Here is a 24,966-nt window from a genome sequence, read left to right on the forward strand (position 1 = left end):
TCCCAAAGACAGTGTCTCTCTCCCCATTTCTGAAATATCGTGCAAGTTTGTAGTAAAGATCCAACACCTCAGTGTCATCCAGGAACTTCTGTAGCTGTTCTGCCACCACACTTTCAATTACCTTGCCCAAAACGAAAGATTCAAAACCGAGTGGAAATTAGCCAGATCTGAAGGATCTAACTGTGGTCTTTTAAGGAACAGGTGGACCACTGCCTCTTTCAGCCCACTTGGAAAGACTCCTTGCTCAAGGGAGCCATTGATAATATTCAACAGGTGGCTGAACAACTCTTCCCTGATGACTTTCACCAACCAGGAAGGGCACAGGTCAAAAGTACAAGTGGTAGATCTTAAAGCTGCCAGAATCCTGTCCACTTCGGCAGGCTCAAGCAGGCAAAAATGGTCCAAATAAGAACCACAAGACGGGCAAGGGGGCTCCAGTTTCCTTACTGTATCAATAGAGGCTGGGAGGGCCTGGCGGAGCCAAAACTTTTCCTGCAAAATAGCTCGCAAATGCCTCACAGCTAAATCGCTGAGTTTTAAAACCAATAGATGAGGTAATCAAAGTCCAAATCACTGTAAACAATTGTGCCGGGTATGAGCTTGCAGTCGCAATGAAGAAAGCAAAGAAATCTCTCTTTGCTTCCTTCATGGCTTTCTCATAGGATTCAATAAGTATCCTATACGAGTGTCTTGTCTCCTCGTCACAAACTCTCTGCCATACTCGCTCAAGCCGCCTCAGCTCCAGCTTCATCCTTCTCAGTTCCTCAGTATACCAAGGAGCCAATTTCATGTGGGGACGGAGAGGGCAACTGGGAGAGACAGTCTCAATTGCTTCAGAGAATCTGGTCTCCCAGTTCCCTACCAGCTCATCAAGAGAGTCTTCAATGGGAGGGGCATCCCGCAAGATATTCTGGAACTGCTCAGGGTCCATTAGCCTCTGCAGGTAGGCCCAAATACACCAGTTGCCTAGAAAGGGGCATGGCAGTATTCAAATACGTCCGTTGCCTAGACAGCTATTAATCCAGTGAGATTATTACTGTGCTTGTTGGCAGCATGTTGAAATGTACCATTGTGTCTCCTTACATAACTTTCATTTCACAATGGATGTTTTGCAAATGTGTGACTCTGTATTTATGGAAACCTGAACTCACTCAGCTGTTCTTAGCACGGTCTTTAGTTGGTACATATTGTTGTATATACCAATAGCATATGCCATTCAAAAAACCACAGCCCCTTCATCCAAACTCCCTTATAATGTTTTCAGGGAGCAGCAGTGGCATAGGAGGTTAAGAGCTCATGTATCTAATTTGGAGGAACCGGGTTTGATTCCCTGCTCTGCCGCCTGAGCTGTGGAGGCTTATCTGGGGAATTCAGATTAGCCTGTACACTCCCACACATGCCAGCTGGGTGACCTTGGGCTAGTCACAGCTCTTCTGAACTCTCTCAGCCCCACCCACCTCACAGGGTGTTTGTTGTGAGGGGGGAAGGGCAAGGAGAGTGTAAGCCCCTTTGAGTGTCCTGTAGGAGAGAAAGGGGGGATATAAATCCAAACTCTTCTTCTTCTTCTTCTTTAAGGGCAACAAGTCTGTCTATCTGTCTATCCATCTCTCTCTCTCTCTCTTTCACACACACACACACACACACACACACACACACTAGTAGCCCATTAATCAGCAATATTACTCAAAATTCAGCAAGACACATTTGATTTTTGTGCCCTGCAACTGTGATATTACTCCACATATCCACTTGGTACAAATTCAAATACCCTGTTTGTCTCAAGCTTTTCGGTAATGAACCAAAATACAGGGAAGAAAGAGGCAAGAGGATGTAAATAAAAAAATAGTATTTTCAAGAAATAAAATACAGGACTAGGTATAAACAGAAACATCCATAAAAATATGGAATCATACTGCACAGAATCTCCTGAGGATATTTTTGTCCACTTGTAATGACCACAATGTGATCACTAAACTGAAATATTGTAGGAGATAATATAGATGTGAATCTCTCTCTTGTCTGTTGAACAAGAAAAATACTTCTTGTCAGCACCAAACTGCTTCAGATTTTAAGGAAACCAAACATGACTCTAACAGGTAGGCATTAAAATAAAACCTGTTCAGTGAGGCTATCTATTCTCCCATGTACCAAAGTAGACTATGCATTACTCTGCCTTTCAATCCATAACAGTAATTTGCATAATTCAATAAATTTCATCAACTTTTACTGAACAGTGGGTTGTTTCTCTGGATGAGCCATAAGTATTTTGATTCCAATTGCATTCCAATTGGTATAAAAAAAGCTATGGAGAACCAAATTTTGCCCAGGCTATGCACGCTATGGCTATAATCCCAACCCTTTCTTCTACATTTGCAACACTGCCCACTATGTTGTGCCGTGACACAGAAGGTGTACCTCTGGTACTAGACACTTTTGGCTAACTGTAGTCTTGCAATGAGCAGACAGAGTCTAGTTTCAGAGGAACACATTCTACATTCTGCAATGAAGGGCAGCTATGTGGAAATGGCAGAAAGTATTAGGATTCTACCCTTTGTTAGTAAATAGCTCTTACACTAGAGTAGTGTCTAAAGATGTCTGTTACAACTCCATAGAATCTGTACTGCCCTAAAAAAGATTGGCAGGAACTCTCTCTCTCCGGCCTGTTGGAAGAGGGATCAGAGTCCTTCAGACAGCTACATCGGAGGGGTAGGGGGAAGCAAAGAACAGCAACAACTTAGGCATACTTTTTTGGGGGGGAGAAGTGCCACTGAAACCAGTGAGTGTCCTTCATTATGAGACAGATGTGATCCAGTGTGCTGTCCTAGGTACACAGTTGAAATTGGGAGTCATTCTCAGCCAGATGTAGGCTAGATCTGAGTCAGGCCAGTTCGTGCTAGTTAGTAGAATGGCCGACTTGGAAGTGATCTATCATATTTTAACTTTCTTTCCTTATCACAGCATCTCTTTCTCTCTCTCACACACACACATAGACAACAATGCCCAACATACTTTTTGGATGACTGCCTTCTGCCACAAACTAAGAAGTCAGCTCTAAGCAAGCCAAGGCCAGCCCCAGTTTTGTACCTTATCACATTTTAAGGATATCTGCAAAAAGTTGTGACTATTGAATTCTCCTTCTTAGTGCTTTATCTTAAATTTTACCCTAAGGATAAAGGGGCTAGAACAATTCCCTTCCTAGGAAAGGCTAAATAGTATGGGGCCATTTTCTTTGGGGAGGGGGGAATAAAACAAAGGGGGAACATGACAGAGGTCGATAAAAATAATGATTTGAAGAAAGTAGATAGAGAAAATGTCTTCCTCCCCATAATACAAGAACTAATAACAAGAATTGCTTTATAGAATCAGTCTACTATCATAAGATATGATAATGGTCACCAGTTTAGATGGTAGTCAAACATGGCTAGTACAATCATGGGGAACACGGTGGTCCAGTCTGGAATTGCCATTGGTTGTCAGGATGGGTTTCTTTCAAAATCCAGCAGCTGCGCTACCAGAAGAGCAGGATTTTGTACAGAATTGCAAAATGGACCGAGAAATTATTTGCCAATGTTGGTTTACCCTACTATCCTGCTTTCAGCAATTTATTTACTTAACCCATGGTTGCCATTTGCCACAATTATTATGAAAGCAGTCTCTCACTGTTAGATAAAGGGAAATTACTCTACTCTGGATGGTTTTTGGGTACAGAAGTAGTATATATGCATCAACATTTAGAAATACCTTAAAGATATTTTCACAAATGGTATTAAAAAGTATATATTAAAGAGTCCATATGAACTTGCCAGAGCATTGGTGTCGAGTGGGGGCGGGCTCTCCTGGTGGTCCCTTCTACCAAGGTGCAGGTGGAGGGGGTATGTGGGAGGACTTTCTCCATGGCTGGCTCCAAACTATGGAACAGCCCCGGAAATTCATCATCAGGCTAGGGAGACCCTTTATGGAGTTTTGCTGCATCTGGCAAAGACCTTCCTATTCACCCAGGCCTTTGATCCCTTTGATACCCCCACAGGGAGCTGCTGGTCTAGAGTGGGAGAGGTTATGTAGGTGGGGAATATTTTGGAAGTTTGTTTTATGGTGTTTTAATTATTGTTTTATTTGATGTTTTTATTGTTGTTTTAATTTTGTAAGCTGAGACCTCTTATAGGGTGGGTATAAGAGCCATAAATAAATAAATAGATAAACCTTAATAATGGCTAGTGTTAGTTCTTTTAAGAATCATGAGAATACAACTTGAATGATGATTTCAGCTGTGATGTAACATGTGATGCCATGGAAAGGGCAGCTACGATGGGGGGAGGGGAAGGGGAGGGACAGCTGCAGTGATTGCTGAATTCCATTGGTGGGAAAAGTACAAATTAAACAAAAGTTCCAGATGCCTGTTCATGTAATTGGTCTCTTCTCTGCCTAAGTTGCATCACTGTTCTGTTCCACTGAAGCAGCACTCAATCTTTCACCCCCAAACATGCAAATATTGACCAATAGATATATCCGTGTGTTTCTTTGTTTGAAGGATAAGTCTATCTGCCTTGCTCTTGTTTGTTGGAAGGACTTATTCAAATGCTGATGAGTTAGACTGAACATGTGAACCAGAACCAAAGTTTTATTTCAATCACTGTAGACTTTATAATAAACTTTTCGATTTGAGACCATTACTGGGAATGTGGGGTTTAAAATAAATACCTATATAAATATTCTCTTGTGTAGCTCCCATTCATTTAAATGTAACTTGAGCGGGAGAGTATCCAAATATTTTGAGATTGTTACTCTTCCTCCCAGCACTTTGACTCTGTCTTTTCATAAAGGGACATTTTTAGATACACACACCAACAACAACATAGGAACAAAGGAATTTCAGTAAGGAATTTACATGCAGGCCAGTCCTATGTCCAGCCTAAAATGATTCAAAGTACAGAAAAAGAGATTTCACCTAAACATTAGGAAGAATTGGTTCTGGTGGGTTTTCCGGGCTGTGTGGATTTTGTTCCTGACATTTCGCCTGCATCTGTGGCTGGCATCTTCAGAGGTGTATCACAGAGAAAGTCTGTTTCACACTGTGTCTAAGTGAGAAGGGAAAGTTTAATGTGGTATATTGTCCATGTCCCAGGGTGGACATGAATTTCCTGGGGATATTGGCTGTTCCACAGTGGAAGACACTGCATGGGAGTGTGATGGAGTGTCCTTTGGAGGTTTTAAAACAGAGGCTGGATGGCCATCTGTCAAGGGTGCTTTGATTGGATACTCCAGCAATGGCAGAGGGTTGGACAGGATGGCCTTTATTTATGGTCTATGTTTCTATTAAAATGTTCTGCAAACCTGAGACTGTTTCACCTTTGTAGAAAGTAGTGCCTGTAGCCACGTTGAGAATAATATGTACTGAGGAATGAGGATACAACGGTTCATCTTCCAGGGGGAGTCCTGACCGGCAAGACAAAGCAACACCCCCTCCTCTGAAGCTCTCTATGATTGTCCCCAGAGACCCTGTAGCCACAGCGCCCTTATATAGCTCCCATTCATTCAAATGCAATTTGAGCTGAAGATTATCCAGACATTTTGAGATTTTTACTCTTCCTCCCAGCACTTTGACTCTCTGTGGCTCTGTGCAGGGGTGCCGAAGCTCCAGGCGGGACCCCAATGGCAGGCAGGCAGCCAGCTAGCCAGCGTAGCCAATACTGAGTTTGGCGACCAACAGCACTTTACGATCGGGGCTGATCTGCCTCTTTGCTCCGAAGCAACGGCAAGCTGCACGCCCGTCTGGCTCGTTCGCTCCGATGGCTCGGAGGTCCAAAGCACCTCTCCTGCTGCCAGTTTTGGCGACCGTATCTTCAGCGGTTCTCGCCGCGGGTGGAGCCAAAAGGGAGCGCTGCGCCTTCTGGCTGGGCTGCAAATGCGGGGAGGAGCTCCGAGTCCACCGCCTCTCCGCTGAAACGTTGGCCGAGGGAAGTCCGTCCGTCCCTTTGCTGCGAGAGTCTACGGCTGCCCCATGGGGAAGGTGCTGGCGCTGGCCCTCGTCGGCCTGGTGGCCGCTTTATTGGGAGAGAGGCTGCTCAGATTTCGGTAAGTGGCACCAGCAACGAATCCCCCTGCGCAGAGCCAAGCGCGGGGCGCGGCCAACTCTGCAAAACTGCGGGCTCCTTTGTGCTCAGGAAGGGGCTGGGAATGTGCGTGCAGCACCAGGGGCCCGCGTGGTGGAGGATGTTGGTGGCATTTGAGACCCTCAAGCCTCTTAAAAGGCAACTAAACCCGCACGCAGGGAGAGGAAGCGTCTCGGAAGCGTCTCTTCTAGCCAGGTCGCCCTCGAGACGCACCGAACTTTCTGTAAGACCTTGGTAAAACGGGGCTTCCCAATCTATGGACCTTTTCTTTTCTCTAGTCTAGGGCCCCTTCTGCCCAATCGGAACAATCCACTTTCAATTCACTTTCATTGCACTTTGCAGCTGGATTTTACTGTGCGGAATAGCAAGATCCACTTTGAAACAGTTATAAAAGTGGACTGAAAGTGCATTATTCTGCACGTGGGGTAGGGGCCTAGGAGGACAAAGTTCCCGAGGAGCTGCAATTTTTCTGGGTACCTCTGGCTGTGATGGACTGATTGGTTAGAGCTGAAAGACAACTTCTGTTGCAATGGCAGTATGAATCTTCCATTGAGCAATAGCATTTAGGTTCCTGCTGGCAATGCCTTTTTCAGGTTCCCACAATAGGCATGGTGAAAAGGATTTGTGTGCTCCCAGCTGGAATGAATCCCAGGTTTCTGGTTCTGTATTTAGGAGAGTGCTGTGTGATCACCCTGGAAAAGGAACTAAAGGAAAAGGAACACTACCCCCACCCCAGCTTTCCTAATTTATACATGTAGAGACCAGAGGTGTAGCTCCAAGGGGATGGGGGCACGCCCCTGTGGGAGCAGGGCGGGGCAGGGCGGAGGGCGCACCAGTGAACCGAGCGCTTTCCCCCCTTGCTACGCCTCTGTCTCCTACTTCCTAGATCACCTGTTGTGAAGAGAATAACCATTTTGCTTGCATGTTGTTTTATCTACAGAAGCTCCATTTTGGTTTTTTGGAAGAGTTTATAAAAAGGTTGTTTTCTGTGCCTCATGTTTTTCACATAGCCTAGTTGCCGGTATTTGTAGATAGAGGTAGACTGTCCCATGACCATGGGAAGATTCCTCATGAGGGGCATGGAGTCATCTCCAATTATTTTGAGCTGGATTCAACCAGTCAGCAAGAGCCCTAACTGGAAGTTTCGAGAAGATGGGGTGACTTGCTCATCTTTCAGAGAGTTCTCACCAACTTGATATTGTTTGGTTGATTGGTGATTCTCTGGTGTAAATTAATCTCATCCGTGTTAGCAGACAACTTTCCTTGGTCTTGAGTCTTCTTTCCCTTCTACTTTGCCTAAAGAACTCTGTCTATGCACTGAGGCTTTCTGTTGTATCTTCTCGCCTGTATTTATTTTAGTAAGTAAGTGTACTTTGTTGTTTTATTGAGTGTCTGTATATGCACTTGTATAATTTTATATTTACTGCCTATTTCTTAAATTATTATTTTACAGCCTTCTTAAATAGTTATTTTACAACCTTTCTTTTAAATAAAAATATAAAAAATTTTGCTTTGTGTTTGTGAGTACTGGTTCAGAAAGCAGGGCTTGGCATCAGTGGCGTAGTGCCTAGGGGGCCGGGGCACGCGATGCATCAGGCATGGGTGGGGGCATGGCAGGGGCATTCCGGGGTGTGGCAGGGGTGCAGGGCACATGCATCCCCAAGCGCCATTCCCCCTTGCTCCAGCCCAGTTTGGCATTGCTACCACCCAAAGGCTTTGACACTTGCCCAAATTCTTTTTTTTTTTTTTTTGCAGAACATTTTACAATATTATGTCCCAAAGAACTGGGAGTTTTTAACCCCAAAGAAGCCTTTATAATATCCATTTATGGCCATTCTTTCTTGCATGTAACACAGCCAACCTACCCAAGTTTCCCAGGAAGTCTCCTGCCCAAACGGTGAGCATAAGAAAGTTGCCCTCTCAACAATCTCAGTCACCTCTGCTAACAGAGACGGTTTGTTTTGAGATGAGCTACAAGCAGAATACAACCATTGCAAATAGGCCTATGCAAAGCTTCAGGCTCTTGTATAACTAATTGCATAAGCATATGAAAAGCTGATGTATCAGAGATGGGGCCCTGATACTTTGCTGCAGAAATACAGGGCCTGGCTTACAGCGTGCAACTGCTAAGCCGAGTGGCAGCATTTTTTGCATTCCTGTTTCTGCTGCAAAAAAGGGATGCCTGTAGGGTATTCACAATTGAAGACAAGCAGTTATCAAAAACAGTACACTCTCTAGGTGGAGTTGAGCAGTCTTGCAGATCTGCACAAAGGATCTGTTCAAACTTTTAAAACAGAGAACTGTTCCTGGGAATTTCAGAGATAGCAATAAAATTCAGCGGGGGCCTTTCCAGTTAAGCACAGTCAGTCACAGCCAGCAACTCCCTGAAGGTGTACTTCAAAGGGCTGTGCGCTCCCTTGTTCAGACTGTATCTTGCATCATAAGCCACCTATGTCACAATCCTCGCACAGCAGAAATGCCAGCCATATGCATTTAAAAGGCTGAACAAAGAACATAGCAACTAACAATCCCCTTCTTCCTACTGCGCAGTGGAGGAACGAAGCGAGGGATACGATGGGGAAGGGGAGAATTTTCTGAGCCACTTCAGGCTTCCATATGGGGAGAAAACAAATCTAGATGAAGTAAACAAATCTTCTGAATGGGCAGTAATGAAGAAATCCCTTACTATACTAATTGGAACTCTAGGGATGCTGCTTCAGTAATAAAAGACCATTCAGTTGACATGTGTATGCCTGAGTGTCTGTGATGGGGCAATTGGTAGCCGAGCTCAGCATGAGAAAGAATATGAGAATCTGAGCTCCATCTGGGGTGGGCTGGATAGCCCTTGAATTTGTGCTATCCCAGACAGCTTCCTGGAAGGTGTTTACGCTTGCCCTGCTTGCTAGATGAGGAAGGCAGAAGTGAAAGGAAGAGGCCATCTGTTGCCAAAGGTGAAGGGTGATGGAGATGTGGCATATATTATGGTGAATCTGAAGGCAAGGCAAGGCTCAAGAAGATTGGGCTTAAGGGATGGTTGTTGGGAGACAGACTATGAGGAGAGCCTCCTTAATGATAGCAGAAAGCTCAAAATTTGTTTTTTTCTGGGTGGAGGACAGGGAAGGGACATGGGAGTGCAGCGAGGATAAGCTAAGGCAACCAAGAAGAGAACTGATGATGTAACTGATCTCAGCTTGGCAGCATTCCAAGCTGCTAGCCAAATATGTTCGCTCACGTTGATTTGACTGCCCCAGAGACCTGCATGGGAGAATCTACGATGTCAGGCAGGAAGGAGCCTTTCCTGAGACCTGCCACTTGAGGACTGCAGATTCTGCCGGAGATTGAACCAAAGACTTTCTGCTTGTAGGGCAGGGGCTCCCCCACTGAACTATGGCTGACTCCCCAAATTGGTGTGGGTGTAGCCTAGTGGCCAAATGAGTTACAGGCGAGTAAATATGTTAGCTGTGCTTGACATGTGCAAGGGCAAACCTTTGAGCTGTCTTCTCTAAAGTCTCAGGCACGGAAAGGTGGGACTGTGGCTCAGCGGTTAGAGTGGTTGCTTTGCATGGTGGGTGCAGTGGCGGGGGGTGTCTCTGGAGTCCCCTGGTGGAATCCCCAGCACGTCCAGTTAAAAGGACCAGACAGGAGGTGATGTAAAAGAGCTCTGCCTGAGACTCTGGAGAGCAGGCAGTGCTGACTTTGATAGACCAATAATTTGCTTCAGTATAAAGCACTTCATGTGGTCCAGTTGGAAGGGTTGAAGACAGCAGAGGGAGGGTGGAACTTTTGAACAGGGCTTACTTCTGAGTCGTCTGTGAGGAAGTTGGGAGCAAACTTTTGAGTCCAGCAAGGATCATCCCAAATTGTTTTGAGGTGCAGAGATGAGCAGCCATAAATTAAAGCAGCTTATTGAAGCAATGTCTTGGTTTGATTAAGAAGACATTTGAGATGTTTTAAGTGAGTGGGTTTTTTAGGAAGGCAGTGAAGTTACTGAAGGCATTGTTTGGTGTTTCTTGTGACTGAAGAAACTAGTGTATAGTCTCATCTACTTTCCAGAACCATATAACTACACGAGAGCTTGCAGACCTTCTAGGCTATCCTTCTGTGAGCTCAGGATGCTCTAAACTGAACCATACTGATTTTGAAAGTATAGAATTGACTGTTGGGTCTGTTTCCACTTGAAGATCTTGTGCAAAAGCCTTGCTAAAATCAATGGAAGCCACACAAGAGCAGAACTGCCTAGCATTTCCTATGGCATTAATGAGGCCTTTGCAGGAGATCTTCCCAGTGGATTGTGCCATAAATAATCTTTGCAGTTATTTGAATCAGTTGCTCTGTGGTTTTCCATTAAGGTGAACTACTCAGTACTTTTAGTTCTGTGCTCATTTTGAGCAAAGCTTTTTTAAGCAGAATGCATCTGTGGTTTTACTGGAGAAAAGGGCCTTTCCCCCTGGAAAATTGCCACCTGGAAGCAAGGGGACATGAGTGTTAGTAAGCTTCCCCCAGTAAAACATCTTGAAGTATTTGAGGTGGGGAAAGGACACGAGATTAGAGTTAATCAGACCTCCCTTCCCCACCCATGTTGGGCTGTTCTTCAAAACTGGGTTCCACGAAAAACAAACCCCTTTGCATTTTTGAATAGTTCCACCTTAAGTGTTCTGGTAACCAATTCATTTGTCTGCCTGCTTTAGCAATCTCTTTAAATATTTGAGAAGTCTTTCGACTTTTGTGCAACACATCAGACATTGTCTCTGAAGGTCATGTGTTTGTAAATGTATCCAAGCCAGCCAGTCCTTCTATCACCGTGGTGGCGAACCTTTGGCACTCCAGATGTTATGGACTACAATTCCCATCAGCCCCTGCCAGCATGGCCAATGGGAATTGTAGTCCATAACATCTGGAGTGCCAAAGGTTCGCCACCACTGTTCTATCATGTTAGCTCAGAAGTGAGTTCTTTTTGGGTTCAGTGGGGACTCACCTGGATGGCCCCGACTACCCTGATCTCATCAGATCTTGGCTGCTAATCAGGGTCAGCTTTAGTTAGTAGTTGGATGGGAGACTGGCGAGGAAGGCTCAGGTCAGGTTGCCATGCAATGGCAAACCATCCCTCTGCAGTTCTTGCCTTAACGACCTTGTGGGATGGCTGTAAGTCAGCTGCACTTTGATGGCAGTTTATACATGCAAGTGCGTGCAATATTGGACTTTTAATCTCTCCCCCACCCACCCTTGTTCTCCTCTGAATGATCTGTGGCTAGCTGCTAACCATTTGCTAAACGGGATGGTAGAAAACTTTTAACAGGCCTACTCTAAAATGCAGTCCACACATCCAAATTGCCAGTGGCCTCCTGTCCTGGAGCAGCATCCTAGTACGAGTCACTTGTTACCTTTCATTTTCCAAGGTATGTTAAGTCCGATGCTTGGTGCTTCCTCAGCTGTTCACCCAGCTGAGACTTGTGGGGCAACAGCAGATGCAGAGAGGCAGAGACTTGTGGGGCAACTGCAGCAGACAACACTCCATCATCTGGGGCCCTGAAGCATCCCATTGCGGGAAAGTGGCAGAGCCATTTATCTCTGTCCCTGCTTGCATCTGCCATATTGGTACTAAAGCAAGCCCCCCCCCCCCCGGTGACCCTTAAGGTGCCACGCAAAGGGACAGTCTGTGACTTAATAAACTCCGTGTTCTTCCTGCTTCGAAAATAGTTTCCATATTCTGCTTCCTAATGGTTTATCTGGAGCAGTACTTTCACTAGTTCACTGAAAGGGTCAGAACAAGATATTTGCTTCTTTTATCTCCCACCCCCCACCCCCCACCCACCCCCCGAGACCCAAAGCTGATTACATCTTTTTCTTTTTCTCCGTTTCTGGATTAAAATTTACTATGTACATTATACATTTTCCTATTTGGCCAATAATTCTGTTGTTAAAAAGAAAATCATCCTATCCAATAATAAACACTGCAGAACTTTGACAGAATTCTCAATGCTGTCCTTTTCCCTTGCAGGGAACGAATGAGTGCCTCACATGAACTAAAACCAAAGCGGCTGCCCAATTGTCATCTTATTAAAGGAATCGGTAGGTATATTAGATATTTTGCTGGAATGGAGCCCAGGGTTTTTTTCATCTCTGGATCTATTTAGAAAACTGGTTATCCATGTTTCTGCTTCAACTTATTTTTGAAGGGCCTTTAATAAATTTGTGTGTGTGCTACAAACCCGTAGGGTTTTCAAGGCAAGAGATGTCAGAGGTGGTTTGCCATTGTCTGCCTCTGTGTGGGCTGACAGAGTTCTGAGAGAACTGTGACTGGCCCACGGACACCCAGCAGGCTTCATGTGGAGGAGTAGGGGATCGGGTTCTCCAAACTAGAGTCCACTGGTCTTAACCACTATACTACACTGGCTCTTAATAAGTACAGTCACTTTAAATGACAGATTTGGCGACTGTACATAAAAAAGAGCAGGCATTTAGTTTTTTGATCAACTAAGTGTTACAAATAAGGCCTTATTTCTTTTTTTTTTCCCCTTTCTTTCTTTTGTAGTTTGAAATCCAGGGGAATAAGAAAGCTGTAAACATTTGACCTTTTGTATCAGTTGAAATATCAGTACAAGCCCCATGCTGTTGAACTGTCACCATGGCTGGCCCTTTTTGTGAGCCACACCCTCTGCTGCGTATCTCCTGGTGACATACTTCATTCAGTGGTAGATTATGATGGGGTGGAGGCTATCATCAGGCAGAGTTCACTCGAAAAGTGAAATCTATCTGGAGATTAAAATGTCAACTGGGTTTGTTCCTGTATTTTATTCTAACAAAAGTGAGTGTTGAAGCAAAGAAGAGTTTTTGTGTGTCTGGATCAGGCTGTAGTTCTCTCTAAGCTGTTGTTGTGAGATAGTAGGTGTCCTCCGTTCGGTTCAGTCACTAGGAGAAAACCTCTTTGTACCAAGTTTGACCTTACAACGGTGACAAACGTTCTTTTGTGCAAATGGTTATATAGAGAATCATCCTTGCCGATAAGAAACACTGGAGTAATTTTTAAATGCTTTAACATCACTTATTTACGTGCTCTATTTTTTTTTGGCAAAAACAAAGCATTTGATTTCCCCCCCCCCTATAAAATTGTTTTTGAAAGCCTTTCAAAGGCTTGAGTCATGGCACACCAACTTGTTTTCTTCCTTAGGCGTGAAAGACAGAGTGCCAGAATGGAACAGAGATGGTGTTTCTTGGATACCAATAAGAAATGAGCATCTCAATAGCCTGAGCTTCAGAAGCACCTTGTGTGTTCCCTGTTTTCTAGCCAAAGATTTCTTCCCTTCATTGCATTTTGTTTAGGTGGACGGGGGAAGAGGAAGGTGTAGGGGAAAAGGATAATAGTAGAAGGCAAATGAAATGAAAGAGGAGACAGTCAGAAGGGAAAGGAAGGAAGGAAGGAAGGAAGGAAGGAAGGAAGAAAGAAAGAAAGAAAGAAAGAAAGAAAGAAAGAAAGAAAGAAAGAAAGAAAGAAAGAAAGAAAGAAAGAAAGAAAGAAAGAAAGAAAGAAAGAAAGAAAGAAAGAAAGAAAGAAAGAAAGAGGGATAGACGGTTATTGAAAATTAAGCATGCCAAATGCTTCAAGCTGGAATAAACCATGCCTGAAAGAACCTGAGCATTGCAGAATGTTTTTGTTTTCCAGAAAGGGTTTTGGAATTAATAGACTTTTTGCCACTGATTTTTTTAAGTACTGCATTTAAAAATGTAATCTTTAATTCCACTATGTTGAAATCTCTACCTTTGTCTCTGATTACAATTTTTCTTTTCTCTGCAGAGACTGGCTCGGAAGATATTGACATACTTCCTAACGGCCTGGCTTTCATTAGCTCTGTGAGTTCTGCTGCTCTTGAGTTTCCCTGCCCCCAGCCCTGCAGAAGGATTTGTACTAAGAAAGAGAAAGGCTGCCAATTGCAGCGTGTATCTGTCTCTAGTTTGTAATTTGATGGAACCCACTGCAGCACAGTTGCAGGCTGAGGGCTGAAAGGGGCAAGAATTGGGTCCTTGGGTCAGTTAAGTTGTTAAATTTTGTCTTTTGGGGAGTCAGTGCTGGGGTGGATTTAGCCGGTGGGCAACAGGTGAAGCTGCCCTGGGAAGGTCAGCCTATCACCCAGCCTGCCTCCCTGAAGAGGGCAAAAAGAAGAGCTGCTTCCACCCACCTGATCCGGCAGCAGCGATGGTTTCTTCCTACCTGACATAAGGCGAGGTTCAAACGTTGCTGGGCCAAAGCAGTGAGGTGATGGCAATGATTCTGGAACCCAACCTGGGACTTTTGCCCCAGGGCCCCAGAATCATTATGAAAGCACCCAAGTCAGTGCTGTGTATGCCTTTGTGACTCAAATTCATCAGATTGGACTGATGTTCTTCAAAGATCCCATGACGACTCATGCCTGTGCTTTTCTGTGGACTGTGGAATTCTCCACTCAATCATTTGTCCTCAGGGACAAAGTAGTTCTGTTGTGAAGGCAAATTATTTGTTTGTTGTGAATATCCAGCAGCAGAAGAGGCAAAGACCAGCAGAGTTCCAAAGAACTGCTAGAGTCTTGGGCTACCTAACTGACTGATATTAGAAGTCTGCGATACTATGGGAGGGGATTTTCATATCCCTAGAGACTTTTCCTCATTCTTTCCTTGAACATAAATGGCCTTATTAATGTGCTTACGCTAAAGGCATCAAGCGTGTTTGCATCATCCAGAGGCAAATTGTTGATCTCCTCAAACATGGTGGAATATAACTGCTGTGTGATAAGAGACCTAAAATCATAGAGGAGAATCATAGAGTTGGAAGAGACCACAACAGCCATCAAGTCCAACCCCCTCCCATGCAGGAATACACAAAGCACCCCTGACAGATGGCCATCCATCCAGCCTCTGTTTAAAAACCTCCAAAGAAACAGACTCCACCACACTCTGAGGCAGTGTATTCTACTGTTGAATAGCCCTTATTGTCAGGAAGTTCTTCCTAATGTTGAAGTGGAATCTCTTTTCCTGTACCTTGAATCCATTACTCCGTCCTTGTCCTAGCCGCAGAAGCAGCAGAAAACAAGCATTGTCTTCAACATGACATCCCTTCAAATATTTGAACATGACTATCATGTCACCCCTTAACCTTTCCTTCTCCAGACTAAATTTACCCAGCTCCCTAAGTCTCTCCCTAAGTAGGGAATGGATTCTAGACCTTTTACCATTTTGATCACCCTCCTCTGGACCTGTTCCAGCTTGTCAATATCTTTCTTGAATTGTGGTGCCCAGAACTGGACAACGTATTCCAGGTGAGGTCTGACCAGTGCAGACAGAGAGGTATGATTACATCCCTCGACCTAGACACTATACTGCTACTGATATAGCCCAGAATTGCATTGGCTCTTGGCTGCCGTATCACACTGCTGATTCACTTTGTGGTTTACTAAGACTCTCAAATCCTATTCACATGTACTGTTGTCAAGCCAGGTGTCACCCATCTTATATCTGTGCATTTCATTTTTTTCTACCTAAGTGTAATATCTTACATTTATCTTTTTTGTTAGTTTTGTTAGTTTTGGTCCAGCTCTCTAATCTGTCCAGATCATTTTGAATTTTGACCCTGTCCTCTGAGGTATTAGCTACTCCTCCTAATTTGGTGTCATCTGCAAATTTGATTAGTATGCCTTCTATTCCATCATCCAAGTCACTGATAAAAATATTGAATAGCACTAGGCCCAGGACAGAACCCTGTGGCATCCCACTAGTCGCTTCCCTCCAGGATGAAGATGAGCCATTAGTGAGCACCCTTTATGTTTGGTCAGTCAGCCAATTACAAATCTATCCAACAGTAGCATTGTCTAGCCCACATTTTGCTAGCTTGCATGCAAGAATATCTTGGGGCACCTGGTCAAACCCTTTACTAAAATCCTGGTATTCTATGTCCACAGCATTCCCTTTGTCTACCAAGCTTGTCACTCTGCCAAAAAAAGAGATAGGATTAGTCTGGCATGAATTGTTTTTGAGAAAACCATGTTGATTTTCAGTGATCACAGCATTCCCTTGTAAGTGCTTACAGACTGTTCGTTTAATGATCTGCTCTAGCATCTTTCCTGGTATTGATGTCAGACTGATGATTGTTTGGGACTTGTTTTTCCCCCCCTTTTTGAAGATGGGGACAATATTAGCCCTCTTCCAGTCTGCTGGGACTTCTGTTCTCCAAGAGTTCTCAAAGATGATAGCAAGTGGTTCTGAGATTTTCTCCTTTATTTGGTTTTAAAGGGTTTGAAATACCCTGGGTTACCGAGCTTTGCACCAGATAAAAGAGGACAAATACTGCTGATCGATTTAAATGAACAAAATCCTCGACCAGTAGAGGTCAGAATCAGCCGTGGATTCGATCTGGCATCTTTCAACCCTCATGGAATCAGCACCTACATTGGGGATGGTGAGTAGAATGTCAATTAGAAAAAAATTGCAGAATTGGAACACGTCACTTAATGTTCCTAGTCCTCCTGTGCTAAACTCTCCTGCTAGAATCAATGACACTTCAAAAGCTCTTAATGTTGGCTCCTAGGGTTGCCAGTGTCTATACATAAAACCTCTATTAATGCTTCTGTCTTTTTTAGGCCTGTTGGCAACACTGTTGTCTGGGAACCATGGTTTTAACACACACACACACACATACACACACACATTCTCATTCACTCACTCATTCCCCGTGTTGTCTGTGTGGAGAGCTGGCTGTCAGGTCATCTCTCTTGAGATTTCTCTGCCCATTTAAAAGACTGTAGTCCCAGGGATGTGTCTCAGTCCTATGCAGATTCTGAAGGTCCGCATTAGAGCAGACGAGAACAGGAACTGGTGAGACGAATGGGCAGGAGAAAGAATGGCTGTTTGTATCTTCGACTTGTTCATTAGACTTTAAGGAGCATGGCAGATCTCCAAGTTGTGGTCTAGAAACCTCACCTGTGTGGGATGTTCTCATAGCTTCTGATTATCATGAAAATAGAAGCACTGTTTGGATCTTTCTGCTGCCTGAGACACTGGTCCTGACCTTTCTCTCAGTTTGAATAGGGCTTCCCTAAAATATTGCTGCCCCAAATAGTGGCTTCTACATATTCTGATGTGTGCAAAGCCTTTGTGCTTTCAGAGGTAAAGCAACAATTTCACATTTTTGCACAGGATGTCTGGGGTTTTCTATAATAAGCACAGGGATTTGTTAGGGTAGATCCAAGGAAGATAGATCTGTAGATTTACCTTCTTTTATTTATGCATTTGTATGGTACTTTTCTCCCCAAAGGGACCAAGAGTTGATTACAGAACAATACCAAAATATAATTGAACAACTGATTAAAAAAACAACAGCCCATAATGGGTTACTCTGATCAGCCACTGAGTATCCTGACACTGGCCAAGAGAAGGAGGAGGAGGAGGGATTTATATCTCCCCTTTCTCTCCTGTAAGGAGGCTCAAAGGGGCTTACAAACTCCTTTCCCTTCCCCCCTCACAATAAATACCCTGCGAGGTAGGTGGAGCTGAGAGAGCTCTGAAGAATTGTGACTAGCCCATGGTCACTCAGCTGGCATGTGTTGGAGTGCACAAGCTAATCTGGTTCACCAGATTAGCTTCCACAGCTCAAGTGGCAGAGCGGGGAATCAAACCCAGTTCTCCAGTGCATTCTCTTAACCACCACACGACGCTGCTCAAATAACAGTTGCCATCTGACTCTTCCCCTTTGTGCCAATGACCCTGCTCCAGGCTAAGCACCTGCAAGCAGCAGAGGAACACACTCAGCCCACATCGTATCTGTTGCTAGGGTACCCTTATGGGATTGTGACAAGGGGAACTGTTTGTACTTCTCGGATACAGTAGGAGGTTGAAGGGATAATGTTGAGAACTGCTTTACTTTAAAAAAAAAACAAAGGTCATTCAGACTTTCTCATGGACTTTGTCATACTCACTTTATTTTTCCCCTCACTGTCCCTAGATGATTCCGTGTACCTCTTTGTTGTGAACCATCCACAGTACAAGTCAACAGTGGAGCTATTTAAATATGTGGAGGATGACAATTCTCTTGTGCATCTTAAAACCATCAAGCATGAACTTCTGCAAAGGTATATAATAGATCTGTTCTCTTTTCATTGGGGATTGCAGAATAATTGAGAACACATTTTGTAAATTGCACTGAGCATTTGCATAACCTCTCCATGCATTATTTCAAGTCCTGAAGCTGTTAAGCACCAAAACTGGAGCAGTTCCAGACAGCCAGACTATATCCAGTTGTCTGTCTGTTTTATTTATAGAACAGTCTGTGAACAAGTGTTTGTCACATTAGATCACTTCAGTGTACCCTCTGCTACCACTGATACACATCTCTGGATTTCTTCTTTCCCTTTTCCTGCAGTGTGAATGATATTGTGGCTCTGAGCCCTGACAGTTTCTATGCCACCAACGATCATTATTTCACAGGACAATACCTAATGATGTTAGAGATGTTTCTGGGTTTGACGTTGACAAACGTGATTTACTACAGCCCAAAAGAAGTCAAGGAAGTGGCATCAGGATTTTATTCTGCCAATGGAATTAATATTTCTCCAGATGGACAGTAAGTTTGCAACAGGCTGCTTTGCTTATGCTCTGCAAAGGCATGGATGTGCAAACTGTGGTTAAGAGTACAATCCCAAACAGAATTACATCATCCTAAATCCATGGGCTTAAAAGGATGTAACTCTGCTTAAGATGGTAGAGGACTGTAGAGGTCTTCCTGGGCATGTTTTGGTTCCAGGACTAAGCTCATTTTCTTTGTTGGTGGATTCTGACTCATCTTCACTCTCAAGAGTTTAAACATTTTCCCCTTCCATCATAACCTCCCAACTGAGATATGAAGTACAAGAAGGCAGAATGTTCTTCCATGTTCATTTGGATGTTTTATGATGGCAGGAAAAAAGTAATGCATTCAGTCTGCTTGTTTTCTTCTTGCCTCCATGAAGTCCTTTGGAGAGGCCTTCTCCAAAGTTTTGCATCAGTAGCTCTTGGGGGTAACTTGGCAAACCAGATTATTTTCTCCAGTTTAACACGAAAATGCCTGTAAAGTAGCTGCCACCACATATTTGGTTAATAAGCAGTGGGCCTCTCCAGTTCTATGGGAGAATTCCAAGTAGGATACCAGGTGACAAGTTTGTCTGCATCCCCATTCTAACCTCTCCACGCGCCCTTAAAATATTAGCATATGCTCCTTCATCAACTTGAATAATGAAGACTTTAGGCATAAAAGTGGAATGAGATAAAATTCCAACAAGGAGAAGAGTTGGATTTATATCCCCCCCTTTCTCTACTGTAGGAGACTCAAAGGGGCTTACAAACTCCTTTCCCTTCCCCCCTCACAACAAACACCCTGTGAGGTGGGTGGGGCTGAGAGAGCCCCAAAGAACTGTGGCTAGCTCAAGGTCACCCAGCTGGTGTGTGTTGGAGTGTACAAGCTAATCTGAATTCCCCAGATAAGCCTCCACAGCTCAAGCGGCAGAGCTGGGAATCAAACCCAGTTCCTCCAGATTAGAGTACACCTGCTTTTAACCACTATGCCACTGCTACTCCCTTTGGTAGAACCCTCACCAATATGAACACAGTTTTGCTTTGACAGCCAATTAACAGGATGAACAGAACACCAAGAACAGAATTTCAAATGAGAAAGTAACGTGATAATTTTAAAAAGAAAAACGGGAAGAGCTGATTTACTCGTTATCCAGAGCCACGTTTCAGCCTCTGGTCTTCCTTTCTGTGGGCTGCCACAGTTGAGCCTACGTGAGCCTCAACAGTTGCTGGACCACTAGATGAGGCATGCAGCTGCAGATAGGCAAAAGTGGAAAAATGGTTGAGGTAGAAATTAAGGAAAGAGATGCAGGGAACCATTGAATTCCTCTGGATCTTTTGCTAGTGTTATTTGCCTTCCTGTTGGGAGAAATAGAACATTAACATCCTAGGGATAAATCTGTAGAATCCACTTTTGTAAGTATGCCAACTCTCCTCTCAAAATTGTTCTGGAGTTTTCACATTTGAATTTTAGCAGATGTGCAAAAATGTGAGTGTATTTAACATGCTGATAAAAACCCAGAATCACAGTGTACAAAATAATTACACAAAGGCAATACACTATGAAAAATTCGCAATTTGTGGCCTGTTGCTATACATAAAACAATGTTTTTTTAAATATGCATTAATGTTTATAGTAACGATGATGTAATGTATATAATGAATAGGACAGGCACCCACTTTTAAATGCAGGCAGGAGCATCTGGAAAATGTATATCATAAATAAATAGCAAAATTGCTGAAAACATATTACAATTAAGCTAAAAAAGAAGGTACTCACAAATTACAGATTTAGAGGGTTTTTTCAAAAAACTCCAGTAGGCTTTTAAATTTCACCCTAAATCATCACAAGCTTGTTAAATATAATTCTTGACCTCTTCTAACTGCTGACTGAAAATATTACAAAATGTTCAAAGCATTTTTTTTTCAATCTGAAACTGGAAGGAAAACATCACAATTGCTTTTCACACCCCTTTTCTTTCCTTTCAAGGTATGTCTATGTTGCTGATGTACAGGGTCTGAACATTCATGTTTTCGAAAAACATGCCAATTTCAGCTTAACCCCTTTAAAGGTAAGCTTTGGCCAATGCAGAACAAAGTATTTTCCAGACATTCAGTATATGGGTTGGATCCAGTCAACTTTTTCAGTCAGTCTCACCCAATTCTCTTCTCCCTCCATTCCATGTGGCTGTTCTCCATTCAGGTCTCAAGTTCATCATAGTCTTCTAGTTAAGGTGACCAGATGGTCACCTTCGTGAACCGGGACGGGTGGGCGGACCCCCCCGCGCGCGTGCATGCACACACACACTTGCGCAGCCGCAGGAGCGCACTGCCTTCTGGGGCGCTGCCGTTTCCCGCCCTGTCACAGGGCGGGAAACGGCAGCACCCCAGAAGGCCATGCCCCTGCGGCCACGTGTGGCTCCTACCTATGACAGGGCGGGAACCGGCAGCGCCCCAGAAGGCAGTGTGTTCCTGCGGTCGCGCGGGAGGCTGCCGCACTGCCTTGCGCCCCAGAAGGCAGTGCGGCAGCCTTCCAAAACCCGGGACATTGGGGAAAACCCACGGGACGCAGGACAAGTTCTTTCAAGCCCTGAATGTCCCGCCAAAAGCGGGACGGATGGTCAGCTTACTTCTAGTGGGCAAAGGGGATCCCTCCCCCCTATATGTTTACTAGTGGAAAAAACTGGTTGGCTCTAGTCCTGTGCCTGAAACAAAAATGTGGATGTTGGGTGTTTTTCAAATTAGTTCACAAAGGTATCGGGATCAGAATATACCAATCATAGTACGGGTGTTTGTGTGCCTATTAGTCCATTCATGGCGAATGTTGTTGGAGGCTAGAGACTTTTATCATGTGTTGAAGGCAGCAGCATTTTCTTATTAAGCCACATCCGCTGTCACTAGTTGAGGAGTAAGGAAGATGTGAATGTATGGGGGTCACTGTACTGAGGGTGGAGGCAGGCACAGAAGAAAAGTGTGCAATGCCTGAAAGGATCCAGAGGAATGAGGGTCAAAGAGAATTAGGTCATTTTTAGACTTTGGCTCCTACCGCACATGCAGAATAATGCATTTTCAGTCCACTTTCACAACTGTTTGCAAGTGGATTTTGCTATTTCGCCCAGTTGCAAAGTGCACTTAAAGTGGATGGAAGGTGCATTATTCTGCATGTGCAGAAGGGGCCTTAGTCTGTTTACTGGTTCCTGCAATATTGCAAGCTTAGTGTTACCCAGAATTGACATGTGCGGTTGACCCAGGGCTGGGTCAGTCCCCTGCAAACTCCTGTTAAAGCGTGTGGGCAACCAGAAGGGGCTTCTTTCTGAATACTGAGTCATTGCAGAGTTACCCAAAAGAAAGGAAGCAGGAAGTAGGCTTCACTTTATAGATGTCTTTCTTGCTGAGACTGAAAGCAGGTTACACAGTATAAAAACCACTTCATATTAAATAAACAATACAATAGAACTTGGATCACACAATTAGAAAACAACGCAAACAGAAAACTGGCACACCGTAATGCATAAAATGGATTACAAAAGTGGAAGACAGTGCAGTAAAAGCAAGATGATACATTCAGTCAACAGTGCAACAGATTATTATCCTGTTCCCTGATAAAAGCATCTTTCACGACTGTTGCAATGTATTGAAATTCTCATATTTTTATTTACATGCCCTCCTGAACATTTCTGTTTTGCACTGTTCTCTGAAATGACAGAAGTGTGTGAGTATTGCAGACCACCTCATATAGGACTTTCCTCAAGATGAGAGCCACAACAGAGAATGCACAGATAATGGAAGCTGCCAATCTTGGACAGATTTATGGAGGAGAAGTCGATCTATTGCTACCAATCTTGAACCTCTTTGATCTGAGATTGCAAATTCCTTAGCAGACCAGGTGCTCGGGAGCAGCAGCCGCAGAAGGCCATTGCTTTCACATCCTGCATGTGAGCTCCCAAAGGCATCTGGTAGGCCACTGCGAGTAGCAGAGGGCTGGACTAGATGGACTCTGGTCTGATCCAGCAGGCTCTTTCTTATGTTCTTATGTCCTTAATCTTGCCTGATTGTAGGTTGTTGTTTTTGATAAAAGGGAAGCTAAGGTTAGGGCAATATTGGTGGTTTTTGTAGATTACAGTACAGTAGATTACAGAATACATGAAGCTGTCTTATATTGAATCAGACCATTTGTCCATCAAGGATGGGACTGTCTGCTCAGGCTGGCAGGTGCTCTCCAAGGACTCAGGCTGAGATCTTTCACATAACCTACTGCCTGATTCTTTCAGCAAGAGATGCGGGGAATTAAACCTGGGACCTTCCACGTGCTAAGCAGATGCTCTACCATTGGCCCTTTCTGCATGGGCGAAATACAGTGACCCAGGGACGTCAAAAACGCCATCCCTGGGCTGCTGTTGACACAGCACCGTCCTGGCCACCCCAGAGCGGCGTGAAGCCACCGCTGTAAACCTCGCTCGTTGAGCAAGGTTTTTGCAAAGCGGCGTCTTCCCGTCGGTGCGGTGTGAACTACACCACTGGGAAGATGACGCTTTCCCCATCCCCTCCACTGACCTCTTCTTCCAGCGTCGCTCAGGAGGGCTGCAGAGACTTGCCCACACTGCCCTCCGACCCCTGGAGGTCGGAGGGCAGCGTGGGCGGGTCCTTGCAGCCCTCCAGAGCGACGCTGGAAGAAGAGGTCTGTGGAGGGGACTGGAGGAGAGGCGACTCTGTGCGCCGGCGCCTCTCCAACTGGGGAGGAAGTTGGGACTGCCCGCACGCTACGGTGCGAACAGTCCCGGAGCCTCCACCGGCATAATTTATGCCAGTGGAGGTTCCTTTCCACTGCTGTACGGAAAGGGCCATTGAGTCACTGCCCCTCCCAAAATTGATCCAGCAAATGTCTTCCTTCCAGTATAGAAAGAAATGTATAGCAAGTAAACATGAATGCTCTGGTAAAAAAAGCAGTTGTGCTCAACATTGTGTATTTCAGTTAGAAGCTTTCCTTCATGTTGTTCCATCTCTTCTAACTGGTTAGGTCCTGCAATTGGACACACTAGTTGATAACATATCAGTCGATCCCTACACTGGAGATATATGGGTCGGATGTCATATCAATGGCTTCAAGGTATTCTTCTATGATCCAGAAGACCCTCCTGGATCTGAGGTTAGTAAGAATTTGCTTTTTCATGGGGGGGGGACGGGACCTGATAGTTTGTTTTGATGAGAGGTAGTGAGAAAACACCAAAATGTATTCATTTAACAAAGCTGAAACAAAGCATAAGTATTTAAACTTGACATATTTAACTTCTGAAATTTCACAATAGGAGCTTATGTTCAGCAACACAGTAATAAATTATACAGTCCATATCCCTTTACCAGAGCATCTTTTCTGAACTCTTTCTTTATAGTACAGCTCTATTCATGACTGTTTCTTTCTCTCTTTCTTTTTCCCTTTAAAGAAAGGACAACTTATGGCATTTTTTTAAAATTTCACTTCCTGAGGAGATCTTTGAGGACTATGACTTCCAAATCCAGGGAATCTTCCTAGTTATGAAACAGTAACACAGATTTTGTAGAAAGAGGGTGATAGCTAATGCTAATTGTTGCTTCCTTTAAGGTCCTTCGAATTCAGGACATCCTTTCCGAGAAGCCTGCAGTCAGCCAAGTGTATGTTGATGATGGATCGGTAATTCAGGGAAGCTCAGTTGCCACAGTGTATGGCAAGAAGCTCCTTATTGGCACTGTATTTCACAGAGCTCTGTCCTGTGAGCTGTGATTTGCCCATCATGAACTTTGCTACTGTGAAGAGGATCAGTATCATCCGCCATTGGCAGTTCTGAAATGGCTAAGTCCAACCTGCGCTGCAATTAAGATGAAATTGGGTGTTCCTGACTTTTTTCTCTTCAAAAGCAAGCAATGCAAGAACTACTACGACTTTAAGGAGGAAGCAGCCGTGCTTGGAAGAAATGTTGGAGTTGTGCAGTACAGTCGGATTGAGAGACTCAAATTATGTGTCCGTTTGATCAAGTAAAGACATGATATTCTAACTGGAAGACCATTTGTGACTTTCTGCCTTCAGGCCCATGGAATGAAAATAAAGACCACCTGTAACAACTCATTGATGCCCTAAGTATTATACAAACACTGTTGTTCTGTTAGGGTACTTAAATAGTCAATCAGCTTTGTTAAAAGTTTTCAAACATTTGACACCTTTAAAAAAAAAAATTGCATTGCTCTTTATGTTCTCCTTTGTGTTCATTCATACATATTCAATGCCCCTATATGGACCTTTCTAGCTAGAATGGCT

The 24,966-nt window shown here is 44.1% G+C and overlaps 1 protein-coding gene across 1 annotated transcript; it reads left to right on the forward strand.

Annotated features, from left to right (window-relative positions):
- Nucleotides 1-5,905: 5,905 nt before the first annotated feature.
- LOC125441118 (serum paraoxonase/arylesterase 2-like) lies at nucleotides 5,906-24,894 on the forward strand. The gene is made up of 9 exons (XM_048511458.1): nucleotides 5,906-6,072; nucleotides 12,109-12,179; nucleotides 13,903-13,958; nucleotides 16,368-16,533; nucleotides 18,076-18,202; nucleotides 18,493-18,693; nucleotides 20,668-20,749; nucleotides 23,695-23,823; nucleotides 24,277-24,894. The coding sequence occupies exons 1-9, from the start codon at nucleotides 5,999-6,001 to the stop codon at nucleotides 24,433-24,435; spliced, it is 1,065 nt and encodes a 354-aa protein (XP_048367415.1). The 5' UTR covers nucleotides 5,906-5,998; the 3' UTR covers nucleotides 24,436-24,894.
- Nucleotides 24,895-24,966: the final 72 nt, after the last annotated feature.

This window comes from Sphaerodactylus townsendi, linkage group LG11, assembly GCF_021028975.2.
Source record: "Sphaerodactylus townsendi isolate TG3544 linkage group LG11, MPM_Stown_v2.3, whole genome shotgun sequence".
Classification (NCBI taxonomy): Eukaryota; Metazoa; Chordata; class Lepidosauria; order Squamata; family Sphaerodactylidae; genus Sphaerodactylus; species Sphaerodactylus townsendi.